This window comes from Sparus aurata, chromosome 5, assembly GCF_900880675.1.
Source record: "Sparus aurata chromosome 5, fSpaAur1.1, whole genome shotgun sequence".
Classification (NCBI taxonomy): Eukaryota; Metazoa; Chordata; class Actinopteri; order Spariformes; family Sparidae; genus Sparus; species Sparus aurata.
The window spans coordinates 12,580,010-12,598,779 of record NC_044191.1 but is presented as its reverse complement, the minus strand read 5'-3'; the positions used below and the strand labels follow the sequence as shown (position 1 = coordinate 12,598,779).

Here is an 18,770-nt window from a genome sequence, read left to right as displayed (position 1 = left end):
AGGTCTTCTCTGTTAGTTTAGCACCCCGGTAGAAAGGGTTTTTGTTACTGATGAGGGTCACAGAAGGAAGGAACAGCCTAAAGACAAGAGGGGAAGGGAAAGTTGAATGGCACATTAGCCCGTGTCTCCCTATCACTCTGGTTAATCTGAAGAGACAAGAAATCTCTTGAGTTTGTGGGGATGACCATGAGAACGGGGATTATGGCGAAGCGAGCGAAGGGGGGGACGCAACTGTCGAGACTAATTTACCTTCACATTCTCTGAGCACAGATGTCCTCTCTCTCAATTTATCTCTCACTCCGTGGCTGTTTATCTTTCTCCCGCACACCAGGGTAAAATTACATACAGTGGCGTTGTGACATTAATGTGAAGTTGTCCCGTTTTTTTTTTTGTTTTTTTTATGCCCGTTTAACTGAAATTAAGTCTTGTTTTTTTTTTTTTTTTTTTTTTTTCTCTATCTCTCAATCTTGCTCATTTGAGCTTTCACGGTCTTCTTCTTGCAACCCAATTAGTATTTCATAAGAGGCTCATCACCTTTTCACACATATCACTGGTGATTAGCCTTCTGGGATAACCTCAACAGAATAGTCTCCTGGATAGATTTAGTCAGACTGTCAACAGGCATCAGTTCAGGCAGGATGAGACCCATGTCAAACATTACCTCTCTCTATTTCAGAACAGAGGCACATCTGCCAAACACGGTTATTGAACTGGCACTACAAGAGCGTAACCTAGCCCCCCCCCAACATAAATATTAAAAGTGTATGGTTAAGAAATATTAATGTCATATTCCATCAATCATTATTACACTAAGGGGAAAATCCTGTTTAAGGTGTAGCAGCATTAGCAATTTTTAGCTTTGGAAATGTCTGGATATCCCGCTTCTAAAATGTGTGTAACAATGAGCCTCCTCTCTGCTTGTCAAAATATTTTGCCTTTTGTCCCGAGGAATCTGCTCACTCCAGTGAGCGCTCTCTCTATAACGTTGTCCCTGACACGTTGGAAAAGGCAATGTCTCCACCTATAGGTGTAAAAGAGGACTACGATTCATAACTTTTTTTTTTTTTGTCTTCTGCTGAATGCAAGTGGAGTAAAGTCACGTAAAACAAAGAAGAATGTTACTGAAATTAAGTTCACTCATTAACAACTTGAAAACTTCACACTAACAATGCAAACTCTGGCAATAAAAAACAAACTTTTGCTGAAAAATCTCATTATGTTCTGCTCTCATCGAGGACATAATAAGATAACGAGTGAATAATCAGTTTGCTTACATGAAGATGCGTGCTGTCCTTTTTATGAGGCCGTTAATCACCTGCTGATAATCACCTGCTGTTAGTTATATTTGAGCCAATGTTTGTGTGTCTGTAGCGACATGAAAATGTGTTTATTTTTCAAATGCTTCTATTTCAAAGTAATAAGGAATAATAATAAGGAGCAGATTTATTTGTTGATTATTCAGGCCGCTGTTGGACAGTTCTAGAATTCCTGCGAAATATCTGAAGGACACAAAAAAGGAAGAAGATCACATTTTCTTCCTGAGATTTAAAACACGACACATGATAAGAGCTGCTGTAAGTTCATCACAATGTACAGAGAGGATGCTGACACTCAAAAAACCAGGACGCATGCGTTTGAGTTTGTAGACGCTATATATTTTGTAAGGTTGGAGTAAATACGAAGAACGTAAAGTACATAGCATCAAACAAGCATACAACATACAAACATACGCGCCGAGTACAGAAAAAGAGAAGATATTTGACTTTTTTTTATACATTCTTATATACAATGTAGAGTATTAAGAATATTACAGAAGATTAAAATTGAAGGATTTTTTCATCATCTGTGTCGACGTGATGCTTAAATTTCAATTAAAGAGAACTAAGGATGAGACATAATCACAAAATTCATGGAAGAACATCACCATCTGAAAAAGACAACGTATTAAAGAACGATACAGAAATACAGGTGACAATGTAGTGCCTCTCTCCTCCGCTTGTTTACTTTCTGTTCGGGGTCGGGTAATTAAAATGCGCTGTGAGTTTGTCAGTAACAAATACAGTGCTACAAAATAACTCAGGAAGTACATGAATGTGATTATAAGATGACGTCTTATGCATGTATCTTGATTATATATAACAGTCAAGAGCGGTAAATTCTTTTTTAGCAAGGTAACACACAAAGTGAGCAGAACGGAATGCTTGTTATACGTGCGGATCAAAAAGACGACTATGCACTATAAAAATCTGTTTGTGTTTCGTACAAGAAAAGCAAAGTTTGTGATCATTTGTCACAGTGATCTGATCCCTCCCACCAACATTCCTGCTGTATCTCAAAAGGAAATAAGTTATTTTGGTCCAGGAAAAAAAGGTCTCCGCTGTTTTATTCAAGAAAATGAGGCTGGGTAATTTCTGCATACTTGTGAGACTATTTAGTTTTTCTCCAGAAAAAAAAAAAAAAAAACATGTCTTCATCCTTCCTACAAAATAAAGAGTACAAAGTTTCAGTGGGAGGATTAAGGTAAAAATATGAACAAACGTGAGGGGAGATGGTGTCCCTGAGTGTGTGTGTGTGTGTGTGTGTGTGTGTGTGTGTGTGTGTGTGTGTGTGTGTGTGTGTGTGTGTCTGTGTGTGTGTGTGTGTCTGTGTGTGCTCTAGTGTATCTCTGCCTGCCTATATAGTCTCCACATAATTAGCAGGGAACAAGCCTTGATGTCCATCTTTGCTCCACCCCCTCCACCAAGCTTTGTCCACCGTCTCCACGTCCCTGATGATGTCACCGGGTTCAAACGAGATCTCAGATTCGTCTTCTGTGGGAACCGCAAGAAAACATGGTGAAGACCCACTAATCACTGTGTAATTTACTGTAAGTGGAGGCACTTTATGTGCACACATGCATGGCGATTATCCTCTAAATGGCAGCTTACCTGCTTGGTAGTCATACAGAGCTCGGACGCACATTTGTCGCTCGGCTAAAACCTGAAGTGGAGAGGAAAATGGAGTCAGAAGAAGGCTGTAATCATGAATCACACGTCTTGTCCAATTAAAATTCGCAAGACAGAAAAATGAAACCACTTTCCTGGAAACTTTTGTCACATGAACTTTGATGTATAAAGATAGGCTGGTGATAACAAGTGGAGCCAATGCCAGATATGTTTTAACCCTCTGTCCAAAAACACATCACTGAGCAGCACCTTCACCCCAGGTGTCATGACAATCGTCATCATGAATGTGCCCGAAAAAAACGGGGAACAGCAGATCCTAAACCTCATCGGACTACAGACGTTAAACTTGTTTTAAAAAGTCTTACTAAATAACATTCTCAATTAGACACGTCGTCTTTTCTAGAGCTGATGACGGAAGTTGCGGTTTTGTGAGACATCTTGCTTCTTTCTCATCTCTGTAGAGAGCTGCACCGATCAGGCAGCTGACAAGGCTCAGACACTGAAGCAACCAACAGCGGTCACACTTAAGATCCTTTGCTTCTGTCTCCCTTTCGAACTCGGTGACGCCTGAACGATGTTCAAGCGCTGCTTGACAGAGTCGGATAGAAAGATATTAACAAGCCGGCAGCCTTTACTTCAACAAACGTCATAGCACGGCGCCTGACGAGCGGAGTAAAGCAGCGTGTTCACCCAGGTGTTGTGTTTATATCAGGGCTGTTTGGAGCCGCAGACGATAATTACCGAAGAGTCATTTGATCAAAGACCGAGTGTTGATTCTACACATTCACATTGAAGACAAAAGCCAGATCTTGGCAGGTGTTGGTGACTTTTTTGGCCAGTGTGAAAGGGGTGTAAGTGTTACGGTTCACCTCACCTAGATGTGAAAAGTACGTGTGCGTGTGAAGGTGCAGGACCAGCAGGAGGAGATAGTCACCGGAACAATGGATGAACGTAATTTAAGTAGGAGCAATGCCGATTACTTCCATACAAAACTGATGAAGAGAATGACTAAAGCTTTTTTTTTTTATATATCTGTCAGAAAAGCTTTATGTCTTCTGTGGTCTTTATTAGACCTTTCTACTGACTGGCTCATGCTTCATGTCCCACAATTTAGGTCTGAACTTGGAAGAGACTGCTATTAAGAAAATTTGATCTTAAGTCTCCAAACCACTAGTTGTAATTATTTTTAAATAAATGCATTCATGCTAGCATTCATTCATTTTAACTATCTTACATAACTATGTGTATATATCTATATCTATATATATCTATATCTATATCTATATCTCTCTCTCTCTCTCTCTCTCTCTCTCTCTATATATATATATATATATATATATATATATATATATATATATATATATATATATATAGATATATATATATATATAGATATATATATATATCTATATATATATATATATTACTTTGAATTATTTCATGTTATGTATTAAATCATCAGGCAGAACTGCACAGTTTTAGAGCTTTTATGTAACTGAATGTTATTTTACATTATTTACATTTTATTAACTTATTGGATGTAAAACAATGATTTATTGAAGGGCTTGATACAAGCCCGTTGTTGGACTGCTTTCACTTAACAGTAATTCTCCCTGTTATTGTTATTCATTCTCCACAGTTTTTTTACTTGATGTCACTATAAATGAGGGTCACCACTCAATGATTTCTCAAGTATAAATATAGGGTGACTGACTCATTGATTGTAATAAAACAATGTGTTTTGTCTTTTTGTCTTTAATTAGGAAGCAGTGGGCTTGGGGTGCCAAACGCAGGGTCGGGATGTCAGAGTATTGAGACGGACTAACACATTGTTTATTTCTGTTTAATGTTTTAATTAAGAACACATTTTAATTACGAACAGAGTTCCACTTTTAAACTAACAGGCTTCATGCAAGACACATTGCAAGCACATGTGTTTGTAGCTTTAGCACCTCTTGTCCATTCTCTGTGATCTCTTGTTCCTTCTCCTCAACGACGTCCTCCTCCTCTCTTGTGCCATGGAGATTGTAGCACACAGCCAGCTCTGGTGAGCTGATTTCGGTGTCAGATGGACTCAAAGATCGCTCTGAGAAAGTGAAAAGCATTCATCATCGTTCAACCAGCGCAGAGAGTTAACGTATTGAAGTGCGTTATTGTTTAAACTGATCTGTTGCCAAACCTATGCCATTATGCTCCTGTGTGTCCTCTCCGTTTGTCATCCCATTGGTTGACGGGACGACAGTCTCGTGTTTGATTTCTTGACAAATTGGTTCGGCATCTGAAGCAATGACTTCTGTAACATATCATAACAATCATTAACAAGTCAAATGTCCTTTTAACTTTGAGAAAGCTTCAGTGAACATAACGGGACACAAGAACAGGAGGTCTATACCTGTGACTGCTGGCTCTTCCTCGTTCTCTGAAAGCTCAGTCGGATCAGAAGGGGCCTGAATGTCTTCTGAATTCTCCTCTCCATCTTTCTTTGGCTCCTCTTCCTCCTGCACCTCCTCAGCTGGCTCCTCCAGCAGTACATACTCAGCTTCCCATTTTAATCCCTCCTCCTCTTTCTCCCTGTTCTCCTCTTGCCTCTCTTCCTCTTTCTCCTTGTTCTCCTCCTTCTCCTCCGTCTTTTCCTCCTCCTCTTGGTCCTGCTCGTATGTCTCAGTCAGGGCTGGTTCTGTGGTAACAGCTAAAGGCTGTGGTTGTGTTTCAGCCTCTTCTTCCTCGTGCTCCTCCACATCCTCTTCCTCATCCTCCTCCACCAGGACAGCCTGTACTTTGTAGCCGATGTCTGAGACCAGCTCAGTGTGCACATGAGTGGCTGTGTTGAGGTCTGTTGATTGGTAAAAAAAAAAAACAGAATTATCATTAAAAACACAACAGTGTATTTGATGAGCTTACATGCTGTAAAAGTGCAGATGAAGGCTCTGCAAAGTATAAAGAACAGAAAAGCCAGCTCCTCTGGGTGCACATTACAGTGAAGCTTGGCAGGAGTGTATGTGGCTACTATAGGAATATTTAATTATGACTGGACTGTAACATTAGTCTGAGCTCTGTCATTTCAACAGGCCCTGATTCATAGTCCCTGGCTGTATGTTACTCTTGGCTAAAGCTCTAAGCCTGTAATAAACCTTTTAACAACCAATATTTAAAGGTTTAATTTGTAGAATATGGCCAGAATTCAAAGGTAGCTTGAAAACCATAGGGGGCGGCATATCACCTGAGTAACTAACAACTGCTGCTCTTTGCTAGCTATCCTTGGCTGTAGGTAGCTACAGGCTCAAGGCTCAGTTAGCCGTGGAGCCTGTTTGTCTGAACTGGGACCTCAGATCTCAGGGGGGAGTCAGCACGGCCGTGGGGCTCAACTCATCTGGATCTGGCCACCTGACGTGAGAGTGAACACAGCTGGACAACGAAGTGGGACTGAACACAGCCTCCAAGATTGTCGGAGGTCAGTTTGAGGACAGCGAATATGGTACAGAGGTGATTTACAGTGGCTCTGACCAAGACTATGACTTTGGGGATGACAATGCACGGCTGGTGGGAGAGCTGGACAAGAGCAGCTGGTAAACAAATGGCGTGTAGACCTGGAAAACTTGATGTGGAATGATGTGTGATGTGGAAAGACAAACCAGGATGGTTTAAGTTGGTTTTATTTAGGTCATGTTGAGTCAACACTGTTGTTTCTTCACACCCTGTTGATAATGTTTGCTCATTTTGTCAATATTCTAAACCAAATTTCTGTACACATTTTACAAATTGCTCCTTTAATGTCAAGTGGATAATGTTTTAGGGAGTAATCAGCAGAGTAATATGCTCTTGTTAACACTGCATCATCACCATAATGGGTGTTATGTTTTTTTTTTTTTTTTCTAAATACATTTTCTCCACAGATTACTTCAAAACAGGAAATTATAACAACACTTTACAATCAGATGCCATTTTCATTTTTTGCGTCCTGTTCCACCCTACCTGTGTTTTGCTGCGGTCTCTGCGGAAGAGGAGCTGTCGGGGCCTGTGGAGATAGGACAGGCTCAAAGCTGAAAGTTGAGTGCTCCGGCTGGCTTGGGGTATTTGTAGGCGAGGGAGGCAGATCCTCCGGATGTGACTGGGAAGGGTTGTTTTTTAGTAATTTGGAGGACAAGGAAGCCAAGAGAGTAGGAGAGGCTGGAGGTGCAGAGGGTTCTGTGGGTGATGGGAGTTTGGGCTCAAAAACATCCTGAACCTGGTCGTCAGTGTGTGGAACGCTGGGCAGGGCTGAGACCGGAGGGGCAGGGCGGAGAGGCGATGCGGGCGGTGACATGGGAGGTCTGGGCCTCTGTGGAGAGGTGACGGGGCGGAAATCAGGGCTCGTGGGGGGAGACGAGGCACGGAAGATGGGAGAGGGGGGAGCGCGGGAGAAGGGGGAGACAATGGGAGAACTGCGAGGGGAGGATGCCGTGCTCTCCTCTGCTTTGGCGAAGATGAAAGCAGTGTCTGTCAGGCTGCGCTGGTATCGCCTGAGTGGTTTGCCTGGAGAGGAAAAAAAAAAACAGCTTGTGAGGACAACAAACTGCCTTCACTGCAACCCAACGCCGTTGTTTTGTTCCAGTGGTGGGTGTACGTACCAGTGCGGGAGGATCCAGGGCTGGTGGGACTCTGTGACGATGATGATGACAGCTGCCTGAAGAACTCCCGAGGGTTCATGGAGCGTTGAGACACTAACGCTGCTGCCTCCTACAGGTCAGGTAACGTATCGTACGCACAAGACATTAAAATGAGAGATGTTGACAAAGAAGTAATTCAAAGCATTATAATGTCATGTGTAGCCGTATAGGTTTACATAGTCTGAGATTCACTTACGGCTGCTTTCTCTATGGACTCGCTCCTTCTAAGACGAGCCCTCATATACTCTTCATGCTCCCTCTGCTGCTGATCCTGTCAATGCAGAAAACACAGCAGCAATCAAATTTACATATTTGCACACACGCGCGCACATTTTAACGCCTTTAATCTGTTCATTCAAAATAGAACTTTTTGAACAAAAAGTAGATGACACAACACCTGAGACTCGTGGAACTTGAGTGTTTTGACATTTAGCCGTAATTAATGATACGGGCATCAGTGCCCGCTCCAAATATGGAATGGAATTTAGCGCTTCTCTAAGACGTCTCAGACACCTGCAATCCCCTCACCGCACACACACTTTTACCCCCTCACACGTCACAAATCATACTCTAGTACAGATCGCACTGTAAGTATTGTGTACTTTTGACGATGCTCTGAGGCAGACTCAAGTAAAGACCAGAGGAAACTCTGTGAAAAACTCCTTCTCCCAAAACTATGGCTGAAGATTTTTCCTTCTCTCATCCCACCTGGTATATTAGCTCAAGTTTGATAGCATTTACTTTAACATATTATACAATTGCACATCAAAGTGTCAATAAGTCTGTAATTTTTTTGCCATTAAAAGCACTTTTTCATATACATAGCAACCTTTCACAATGTGTGAAAAGGATGATAGAGTAATTCCGCCCATATTACACATTACCATGTTTCCATGTTTTGGGGAGGACTTCTCATGCACATGTGAAAAAAGTAGTACCAAGCCGTTTGTGGTTCCAGAGGAAGCTGCATGCAATCTGATTACTTGCCTTTAAGTGGGTTCATTTGTTTTCCTTTCGGTGATAATTTATTAAATCTTTTCAATCGTACAGTCCCTCAATCATCCCATTATGAACCGAATGATCAGTGGTTCGTACATCAGTCCACTTACATGAATCAATGGGTCGGTTATAATGTGGTCAGAAACAATTACGGCTTTATAATCAACCGCAGTCCAGTTCTTACACGGGGATTAATAAGTTCTGGCCGGTCTATGCAAACTCCAAAGCCAAAGAGTCATATATTGACAACATGAAAACATGGCCTGACCATTTTTTGCCATACATTTCTTAGCTTTTATACGCAAAGACTGAAATTATCACACAATGTATTCACGTCTTTTCACTCACCCATTTAGTTTTTTCCTTTCTGCGCAGCTCTTCTTCTTGCTCTGCCTGTTTTCTTCTGCGAGACAAAAAAACAAACAAACACAACAGCACCACTTATTATCGCTTTCCAAAAATCATTATCATCCAAATCACATTGCATTCGCCAGAACTTTGTTCTATAAAACAAAAACACCCACTGGGGGGCACTGTTGACAGCACACAGACATTGTTCCCACCTCTGCTCCTCAATCATTTGCAACTTCTCGTTCATCTTTCTGTCTCTCTCTTCTGCATCCCTCCGTTCTTTTAAGACTCTTTCTTTCTCAAGGCGACGCCTCTCCTCAGCTGCTCGTCTCCTCTCCTCCTCTTTCCTCTCTTCCTCTTCACGCTGACACACACACAATGAGGGACAAACGTAGAACATGTCACACTTTCATTAGACGAATCCCAACTCTCTTCAGTTGCTTGCTGAATTTGAGTGACAGTAAACATCCAGCTGAAATACATTTCAGCCAGTCAAGTGTTGCCAAATATAGAGGAGGCTACTTTAGCTTACCTCTGCACGTGCCCAGAAGGACTCTCTGTTTATTAGTCTCATCTCAAACGCTGCATTCGTTTTTCTGTAGTTTGTGCCCTACATGAAAACAATGGAACAGTGAATACAGACTTTCACAAACTATCCAGCGATGCATACACAGACATTTTTAGGCACAACTAATCAATTTTACAACTTAAAACACCACATTACATCATCATTGTCATGAGCATGGCTGAATAAACATGGCTGGAGGTCAAGGTAAAACAATTAAGTAACTGCAAATATAAACCGCAAAAAAACATTTCTGCCCTAAAAGTTTGGGACAGTGTCCATTTGAAAGTCTCTGTCTCCATCTGATGGGCAGGAGCAGCATTGCAAGAGACTCACCACTAATTCCTCCTTGTCTGCTGACCTGGAGCTCCTTCTCACATACTGTGCAGGAGTGTGGGCCTGGGCCTTGCCGAGCTCCGCTCTTATCTTCTCCTCTGTCACATCCTCCACCTTCTCTGCACCAATGAACACATGCGCTTCCTGAAAATACGGAGGGCAGGGAGGGAAAGGAGATGGCAAGTTGATCAAAACAGATGTGGATTTAATCCACCCTTACATGCTCTCCTGCAGCAAGACAGACACAAAGGCTAGAAATCCATACACAAGCGCACACAGTCCCTGTGGTGGTTCTCTCTGGGTCTGACTTGGAGTTATGCAAACCTCGAGCCAAACAGTTGTGCAACTGCTTCAGTAACAAGGACTGTGAGGGAATAAAAATACTCACTGGCTTTAGCGCGAGGGCAGGAATGCATTGGTTTTGGATGGTTACAGATAGCAGAGGGGGAAATGGGAAAATTAATGTAATGCATCCTTGCAAAAAGGTAGAAAAAGCAACTGTTGCCCAGTACCTGAAAGTCAAGCTCAAAGACGAGCTGACATGAAAAATTCCTTTTTTACTCATTTACCTCCCATCTACAGTCATGTTGTGCATGTATTTAACAATATATGCCAAAAAAATCACCCAAAAAATGTATTTATTTGATTTTATGATCAAAATCCAGCCATGTCTTCTTCTTGTAAAACAAACGGTCACATGTATATAAGCTTGAAACAGCCAACTTCTTTTTTTCTGGCCTTTTCATGGCTTTTTTGACAGGACAGCGTAGAGACATGACAGGAAATGGGACGAGAGAGAGGGGATGACATGCAGCAAAGGGCGGTTTCAGATTTGAACCCTGGGCCGCTGTGGCGAGGACTACATGAGGCACATGCTATAGGGGGAGGCCAGAACCACCTAGTTTCAATCAATAATATCAAGCCACCCACCCATCAATCAATCTTCATCCTTAAGTGGTGAGCGAGGGGCACAGAGCTTAAAAATTCATGTCGGAAAGACGCCGCTGGAGTGGAACGTTTCTCCTATTACTCTACAAACACACAGATCTATAACTTTACTCACTGATGTGGATGAAACTGGATCATAGATGCCTGATGAGCGGCTTAAAGCAGCTAACTGCTCAAACTGGCCTCTGTTGGTCTCCAATGCTGACAAGTTTTGCCAGACCTCTTATCAGTGCTACAAAAAAAAAAAACCCAAGGCCTTCCCTACCTCAGCCTTTTTACTGGGACACAAGTTAATATATGGAAGCAGATAATACTCCACTTCACGATTTATCTCAGAATTTCAGAGATTTGTAAAAGAGGCAGTAACCATTCAACAACCACAGACCAAAACATGCCACCGCTGCTGCTCTGTTGGACAGATAGGTGTTAAACATGGAATAAACCCATGCATGTGTGCTGTACAGGCATTTGTATGTGGCCAGGACCTGAGCATAATTTCCACGGAGAGTCGAAGTCCAGGCTTGTTGATGGAGGGCCAGGTCTGTCAGCCTCCAACAGGAAGCCACAGCTTTATCTGAGTGACAGCACCGACGTTGACACTGAACAGAGCATTCGGTGTGCCCTATAATACATGTCAGTGCAGTGTATAATCCATATCACTCTAGCTGTCACTGCCAACTGTGGACACACACACGCACACACACATACACATACACACCAGGCGAGTAGTCCACAGTGCTGCCAGGGAAGATGGGAAAATCATGGAAACAGACAGAACCACAGTAACAAGAGAAGGCTCTCGGTGGCACAGTGCACTGTTCACTCCTGTGCCAAGTGTGACACCGACCCTGTGTAGCTTTAACAGACAACATGGCCGCAAGTGGAGATGGGAAGTGACGAAGTTCGAATACTTCGTCCCTGTACTTAAGTTGATTTTTCGGGTATCTGGACTTTACTTGAGTATTTAGTTTTCTACTTCTACTCCCTACATTTTAACACAGATATATGTGCTTTCTACTCTTTCCATTTTCAAAACAGGTCCATTACTCGGGTCTGTTTGTCTGCTTTTTGAGGGGAATTATCTATTACTTTTATTTTGCATCATTGCATGCCACCTTCCCAACATCCCAAGGCTGACCTCAACCCATCAGTTCATACCACGCACGGCAGACCTAGCGAGACGAAACGACGTAAAAGATGTAACAAGATGGAAACAGACAGAGAGAGATCTGAATGGGGAGAAAAGGCATTAGGTGTAGGTTTCCCGTCTTTTTTTTTTTTTTTGCAGTGCTCGTACCATCCCAAACGATTTGGGTGTTGGACACCCTGGGAATGAGACTCAACAAACAAATATTTCTCTGATGTGTTCATGAGAAGCTCAGACAAATCCTACTGATTCTACATTAATAGCCTTTGAAATATGTTTATATGACGTGAGGTTCAGAAGGACTCTTTTTATTTTTATACTTGGGAGTACATTTCAGGGCCTGTACTTTCTTACCTGTATTTAAGTAAGGATGTTAAATCAGTACCTCTGCTTCAGTAAAGAATGTGTGTATTACTGCCACCTCTGGCTCCAAGTCATTCAGCAGCATTCAGATGCTCCAGCTTCAAAACACGCCTTTGTTTTTGTATCTTCTTGTTTGAAATGTAAACCAGAAGTGTTTGAGATAAAATAAAGCCAACACCCTCCGCTCAGTCCCACACCTTCCCCTCGTTGTTCTTTCCCCTCTCCTTTTCACCCAATAAAGTGTTTTTTCTGTGCATTTAATGACTTCACATGTGCCAAACACAAAGCATTTCACTCTTTCCATTTGAGTTCTTAATTGATTTCAGCGAGTAAACTGCTGTATTTAGGCAAATGTGTCACAATCACCCCTATCCGTGCCCTAGATACTTTCAAAATAGACATCTTTTTTTATGGCTCCTGGCATTGTTGACCCTGGCATTGAAAACGGGCTCTGGGGATAACAATGCAACCTCTCCGGGGAGGATGAGGAGCCCAAGGTGATGTGACAGGTTGAGAGTTACCAGCTCGAAATAATTGTGCCCAGCTCTGCACAAACTGTCAGCTCTGGAGCCATACTGCTTCGTGCAGCCTCACTCTCCGACTCAGGAGTTGTTGACACTGTGAGAGGCAGTTGCTGGATGTGGGGACACTCAAATGTCCAGAGTCTGACCCAGCTGACTGATGGGTCACTTATGATAAATGATATCATTCACACGTAAATTCAGAGTTTAAAGAGCACTGCAAGTTGATTCTTGAAGGGTAAGTTGAGACTCATTATTAGCATATCATGTTCCCAAGAATATAGTCCTTTGAAATTGAGAAACGACAGCTCTTTAGTAGAAAGACAGAAAGAGCAACAGAGGGTTACGTTGATTGATATGGAATTAAGCCTCTGTTCTCGAGAGTGTGTCAGGGCGAGATGACAGATTTGAATGATCTAAAGTGCTTCAGGGTTTAGGCTTTGACCCAAACCTGTTGCCTTAGTCCCTGTTTACAATAGAGCACTGTTCTTTGTTGCAATCCAAATCCCCTGCGCCACCTTAAAAGACACTGGGCTTGTGCCAGGCTGTCATGTGGCCAAATATGGTTGCGCTCGAAACACGTTTGATGAACTGTGAAATTGAGTTTATCAAAGTTAGAAAAGACTCAGCTTCACCTGTATTCTCATTTCCATTCACCTCCTCAGCGTCTAATGCCCACCCCACACACACACACACACACACACAAACACACTCACACTGACTCCTCTGACTCAACTGTACTCTGCTGTTATTTCAGTGGAAATATGGAACAATGAAAACATCTGCACCCTATTCATATTTCAGCGTTCATAGCAGCGTAACGCCACACTGGAGCACAATGCGCAACATACCCAAATCCACTGCTGCAGACTCGCCTTGACAAAACCCCCTTCAGAGCCAGCTGGGACATGCAACATAGCAAGCCAGAAAGACTCAGACAAAGTGGAAAGAAAAAAGGAGTGAAGAGAAAAGCAAAGGAGCGAAAAACAAACCACCATAGTGCCAAGGGGAATTCTAACTAAGTGTATCCAAAGCAATGAAAGCCAACACTATGAGAAAGAAAAACAAATTGAGCACCTAGTTATTATAATCCGTATGAATGTTGGTTATCTCAGTAGTTTTTTTTTCCCCAGGTCATCGCAAGATCAGGTAGGAATTTAGCTGAGAATACAATTCAACATCAACCTGCAAAGTTGTCTGCATAGTAGGTATCAGTAACTATTCCACCACTGCTCTGTTTGTACTGCTTTAAGCAGGTAGCCAAAGAGTTAACATGTAACGCCATTTCTGTGAATTTGTTTAAGATTTGTAGCACTGACGGAAAAAGATTTTATATTCTTTAGGCGATATAAAAATCAATCAAAATCAAACTGTGAATTCAGTACTCTTAGCGATGTCTCACACATCATATTCAAGTGGTGTTTGACAGTAAAGTTCCTAACTAGTTTGTAAAATACATTTATAGAAGGTTGATAAAACAATTTTATTCAAAGTTTATGTCATGGACTATACAAGAGATCTGTTAATTAACAAACAAATCTATGTAACTACACAAGAAGCAATACGGATTTTAGTGCTGATGGTCACTAATCAGTTAATACACATAATTGTACATAAATTCAATACATGCTATTGTTGTTATATATATATAAATATATATATATATATATATATATATATATATATATATATATTTATCCCCAGTATTACACATATATATACATGAGAGCTTTATGTATATATAATTTTTGCCTGAGAAATGCCACATTCCTCATAACTAAAGATAGACAGAAGCTATAAAACAAACTGCTTTGAGTAATCGCTTTAAAAGAATTTATCACACACCAATCCCAGATGACTTCCCAGACGGAGGTATGATGCAGACTGCTGCGCTGTTTTACAGGCTTCCCATGATGCTAAAATCAGCCTATGCCAGCAAATGATGCAAGGTCCTTTTTGTTACTGAACAATGCACATGACGGGAAAGGTTATTAAAGATGATTACGTGGCCTTCGTGAAATGTGATAAACGTCGCGCCTGCTGGCAAAGTTAGATTGGATGGAAGACGGGATGGCACAGTTATGTATCATCACCACAGTCCTTAGGTCAGGATATATTAGCAAATGAAAACCATATGCCTTAGCGAGGTGATGCAGTATGATCTCTACAGCCTGAATAGCTAGTAAATTTCAGCTTGAAATGCTGAGTAATGGAAAAGGGATCTTACTTTTTATCTACACAAATAACAAATGTCAGAACATCCGTTTGGTGTCTTGATTTAAAATAAACCGTTTCTGTTCCCTGTTGTGTCATATTACACAAACAGAGAAGTGGGTTAGCGGTCACAGTAGTGTCCTTTTTTTTTTTTATTTAGACACAGGCCTGGCCGTTAATTTATATGCGTTTGCTCAGGTTAGAGGTCATAATTCTCCCACAACAGCCCATTTTCTCCACTCCATTCCACATTGGCCATATTATCATTTCTCTACAATTTTGGAATCCCACATGAAAACATACAGGGGCCCATAAACACACACACAAACAGTCTCACAGAAGGGTTAGGGGGCCTTCATACATTGGCTCGCAAAATCCCAGAATCACAGTGTTAAAAAAAAAGGACAAAAAAAAAAAAAACAACAAACATTCCACAGATGCTTCTGCAGCCGGCTGGGTGATGCCTTTATATGGAAACTAGTAAACCTAGGGGTCAGCTGAACCTCTCCCAGTAAGACTGAAGCTAAATAAACACAGTCTGAGGGGCACAGATGGAGGGAAGTCACACATTTCACACACATAAGCACCAAAATATTTGAAATATAGAAATGTTGTCTCTGCTGTCTACTTCCTGTCTATGTTACAAACTTGAGTTTGTGACATGACTTTGCTTTGAGTTGTGCTATGAACAAAGGAGCTTTCAACCCAAAACCAACCCCCCCACGAGCTCTTGTAGTGACAAGGCAGATAGACCATTCTAACACAGGACCAACACTTCAATAGGACAGGAAGTGGACTGAGGACAGGAAACTCTCAAAACAATACAAAGTAAACTAGCATGTGTAAATATAGAGTCTGTGAGCGCAGAGTCTACAGTCCATGGATGAAGACGACAGAACATGACACCATTCCCCTCAATTTACCAAATCACAAATCTCACGTCGTCTTGACTGCACAGATTAGTGCGGAAACCAAAACACACAGACAAGCTACTGGAGAGAGAGTACGTCAGTTTGCGTCAGTTCAAATGGTCAGTGATAAGCGAGTGAGCTCATCTTGATCTACTGCACCTTGAAGAAGCTCTTGATGGCTGGAATGTGGCTGGCACACTCTGTCCTCCGGAAGTCCTCCACATTTTGGCCGACCTGCGGACAAACAGGATGTAGACACTTACATTCATATCATACCTCTCTCGGAGGAGACCAACAGCAGAGGAAGGGGAAGAGAGGCTGAGGAACAATAGGATTCTCGATGCTGCTGTTGAGTCTAATCTGTGTCTCGTAAAATTGACCAGTTGAGTAGATGACTCACTGAAAACACTGGAACTCGTTATGGCATTACAGAGCTTTGAGGCGTTATCATGTGCATTCATAAATGTGAATGTGTGCGTGATTTTCTACAGTATTTCGCCGCCACCATCAGTGCAGACGTGTGACATTGTAAACTTCCTCCCAGTGCCTATTCATGTTCAACGTGCATGCAGCCCTTATGGCTTTCTATGATTCTGTACGTTGGCAAGTATGTTGCGGACATACTTGCCAACCATCCTGATTTTCCCGGGAGACTTTTTGACATCTGTCACACTTTTTCCTCTTTCGGTCATCATAGCCTGTTACCGGCATCGCACAAATGTGTAGTCTGCGGTAGTGTTGCAGCTCATCCTCCCCAGTGAGCGAGAGACGGACAGAAAACATGAAGAGGAGGAAAAATATTCATAACAACTTCAGACGCCCTAAAGAGAATTTCCATTTCTTTTCGTAAAGTTTAAAGGAAAGGGGGCAGCAATATCTGCCACAGCCATAGGGAAGTGGCATTATTGAACTAAATGTCACCAGAATGCAGGAATCACAGCGCTTTTAAAATCCTCCCGAGGATGGCAACCCGTCTGTTTATGCCATATTAAATTAAACGGTCTGAGTCATTCAAGTTTCCCACAACTTTCTGACAATCATCACACATGTAACCTGAACGAGGAGTGTTGCATGATCCGCACCTTCTGCCCGCCCTGTGATTCATAAGCTTTTTTACTACAGTGACGTAAGTCTCACATTCTCACATCGTTTCCCACATGTCAGATGCCAAACTGTGTCAAAACAGGGCCATACAATGTGAATAAGCCAAGTAGCTTAGGATTTTCTCCGGATCATTTTACAGGTTAACTTGTGCATTATTGTATGTGACTACTTAAGATGTTTGAACCCATGATCTCGGAGGTGCTCACTGACTTTGCTGTGTCTAAATGGATTTAAGTCTGTGAGCGCCGATGTGTCTACCTGCTATAGTCGTACGTAGCGTGCGTGTTTGGCTCATTTGTGCTGGTATGTGAGTTTCTTTAACACGGTAGGCTCGTGCATACGCGAGCCAAGCCCCATGAGGCCGTCCGTCACTCACCCAGCTGATCAGTGCAATCCGGGGGCCTCCTGTCTCCACACTTGCCACTTTGCACAGTCCATATTGAGGCTTGGCAATGTGAAATTTCCCTGCCAGCTCTGCCACACCACCCGCTGTTGCAAAAGAGACAGACAGGTTTGAAGATTGAAGGAACAAAGGAGACTGATGGAGAGTTTGACGGTGAAAATGCTCAATTCAATAAGAATGTTACAATATTCTCTGTCTGACTTGTCTTACCTCCTGAGTCAGCCAGTTTCAGCTTGTTGGTGAATCCGTCATATGTGAATATTGCCCTGTAGACATACAGACAAACACGCAGGTCAGCTGATAAGAAACGTTGGTGTTGAAGACATGACAGACAAGCTTGTTTAGCGTTAGAAAAAATGTCAACAAGTTGAATTTTGACGAACTAAACTACTGCTTGTTGGCTTTTTGTTCGCCCCAGGGTAAATGCTCATCCCAAACTTTCCTATCCAAGCATGTGGACAGCTGGGTACACCATGTGTTCAGTCTTTCAGTATGCACAGGGGACACACAGGCACGCACACATGCATGGCCAGATGTTTTACTGCACATACTTTGCCTGAACCGTAAAAATCTTCCCGACAGTGCACCAACAAAAATCAATTCTCCTCATCTGTGACACATGCACTTGTTAACTTTTTCCTTTCTTTCCCCGGCCCCCTGCACTGCCCTTGTTTCACAAAGGACTTCAGAGGACATGTGTAAAACAGGAAGCCGCACAATAATCTTCATTCATAGTGTTTGCCTCACCGACGGACAGCTCCTGAGTGTTCAATAAATGCAGCGGGTGCTCTTCATAGCTACAGGGTTTCTGACATTTTGCAGGTAAAAACCTGTCCTACCGCACCCTTCAGTCAGACAAACTGCAGGTCACTGCGGCAACTCCACAACTCATGATGGATTTGCACGAGACCACTGAGATACAACTCCGCCGCTTGACAGAGGAGTGAGCAATTGTTCGGAAGCTATATTCCAGTAGATACATGTACAAATGTGTTTGCTTTTGTGAAAACAAACCAAAAGACCAATGGGATTCTTCCTTTTTATTCTCATTTTGCTACGCATCTTGCTGGCTGTTATCTATTTTTCTGGTTTGAAAAAGACAACCACATGCTGTCTGACATGACACGCTTCTAACATAATCCTGATTCATGTGTGTGTTTGAAGCGCAGCTGGGGGTAAATGTGTGTGTGAGTCTAAGTGAGTTTACGAGGTGACCTGCAGAGAGAAAAATTGTCAGAGCTTTATAGGACACGGTGCCTGTCTTTGTGCATGTGTGTGTGTGTGTGTGTGTGTGTGTGTGTGTGTGTGTGTGTGTGT

The 18,770-nt window shown here is 42.3% G+C and overlaps 1 protein-coding gene across 3 annotated transcripts in view; it reads right to left on the bottom strand.

The window, feature by feature from the left end:
- Positions 1 to 1,633: 1,633 nt before the first annotated feature.
- The window catches only part of LOC115582230 (drebrin-like protein A), a 37,260-nt gene continuing 20,123 nt past the window's right edge, over positions 1,634 to 18,770 (bottom strand). Inside the window, exons 2-17 of one of the 3 annotated variants that reach the window (XM_030418049.1) lie at positions 17,664 to 17,719; positions 17,427 to 17,539; positions 16,106 to 16,180; positions 9,843 to 9,986; positions 9,474 to 9,551; positions 9,154 to 9,305; positions 8,939 to 8,993; positions 7,788 to 7,862; positions 7,553 to 7,661; positions 6,918 to 7,457; positions 5,338 to 5,778; positions 5,125 to 5,238; positions 4,898 to 5,031; positions 2,928 to 2,979; positions 2,644 to 2,810; positions 1,634 to 2,603 (exon numbers count right to left, since the gene is read on the bottom strand). In XM_030418049.1, the coding sequence (XP_030273909.1) occupies positions 2,674 to 2,810; positions 2,928 to 2,979; positions 4,898 to 5,031; positions 5,125 to 5,238; positions 5,338 to 5,778; positions 6,918 to 7,457; positions 7,553 to 7,661; positions 7,788 to 7,862; positions 8,939 to 8,993; positions 9,154 to 9,305; positions 9,474 to 9,551; positions 9,843 to 9,986; positions 16,106 to 16,180; positions 17,427 to 17,539; positions 17,664 to 17,719 (2,275 nt within the window). In that variant the 3' untranslated portion in view covers positions 1,634 to 2,603; positions 2,644 to 2,673. Of the gene's footprint in view, positions 2,811 to 2,927; positions 2,980 to 4,897; positions 5,032 to 5,124; positions 5,239 to 5,337; positions 5,779 to 6,917; positions 7,458 to 7,552; positions 7,662 to 7,787; positions 7,863 to 8,938; positions 8,994 to 9,153; positions 9,306 to 9,473; positions 9,552 to 9,842; positions 9,987 to 16,105; positions 16,181 to 17,426; positions 17,540 to 17,663; positions 17,720 to 18,770 lie in introns of all 3 variants that reach the window. The other 2 variants (XM_030418048.1, XM_030418050.1) reach the window with 2 other exon arrangements.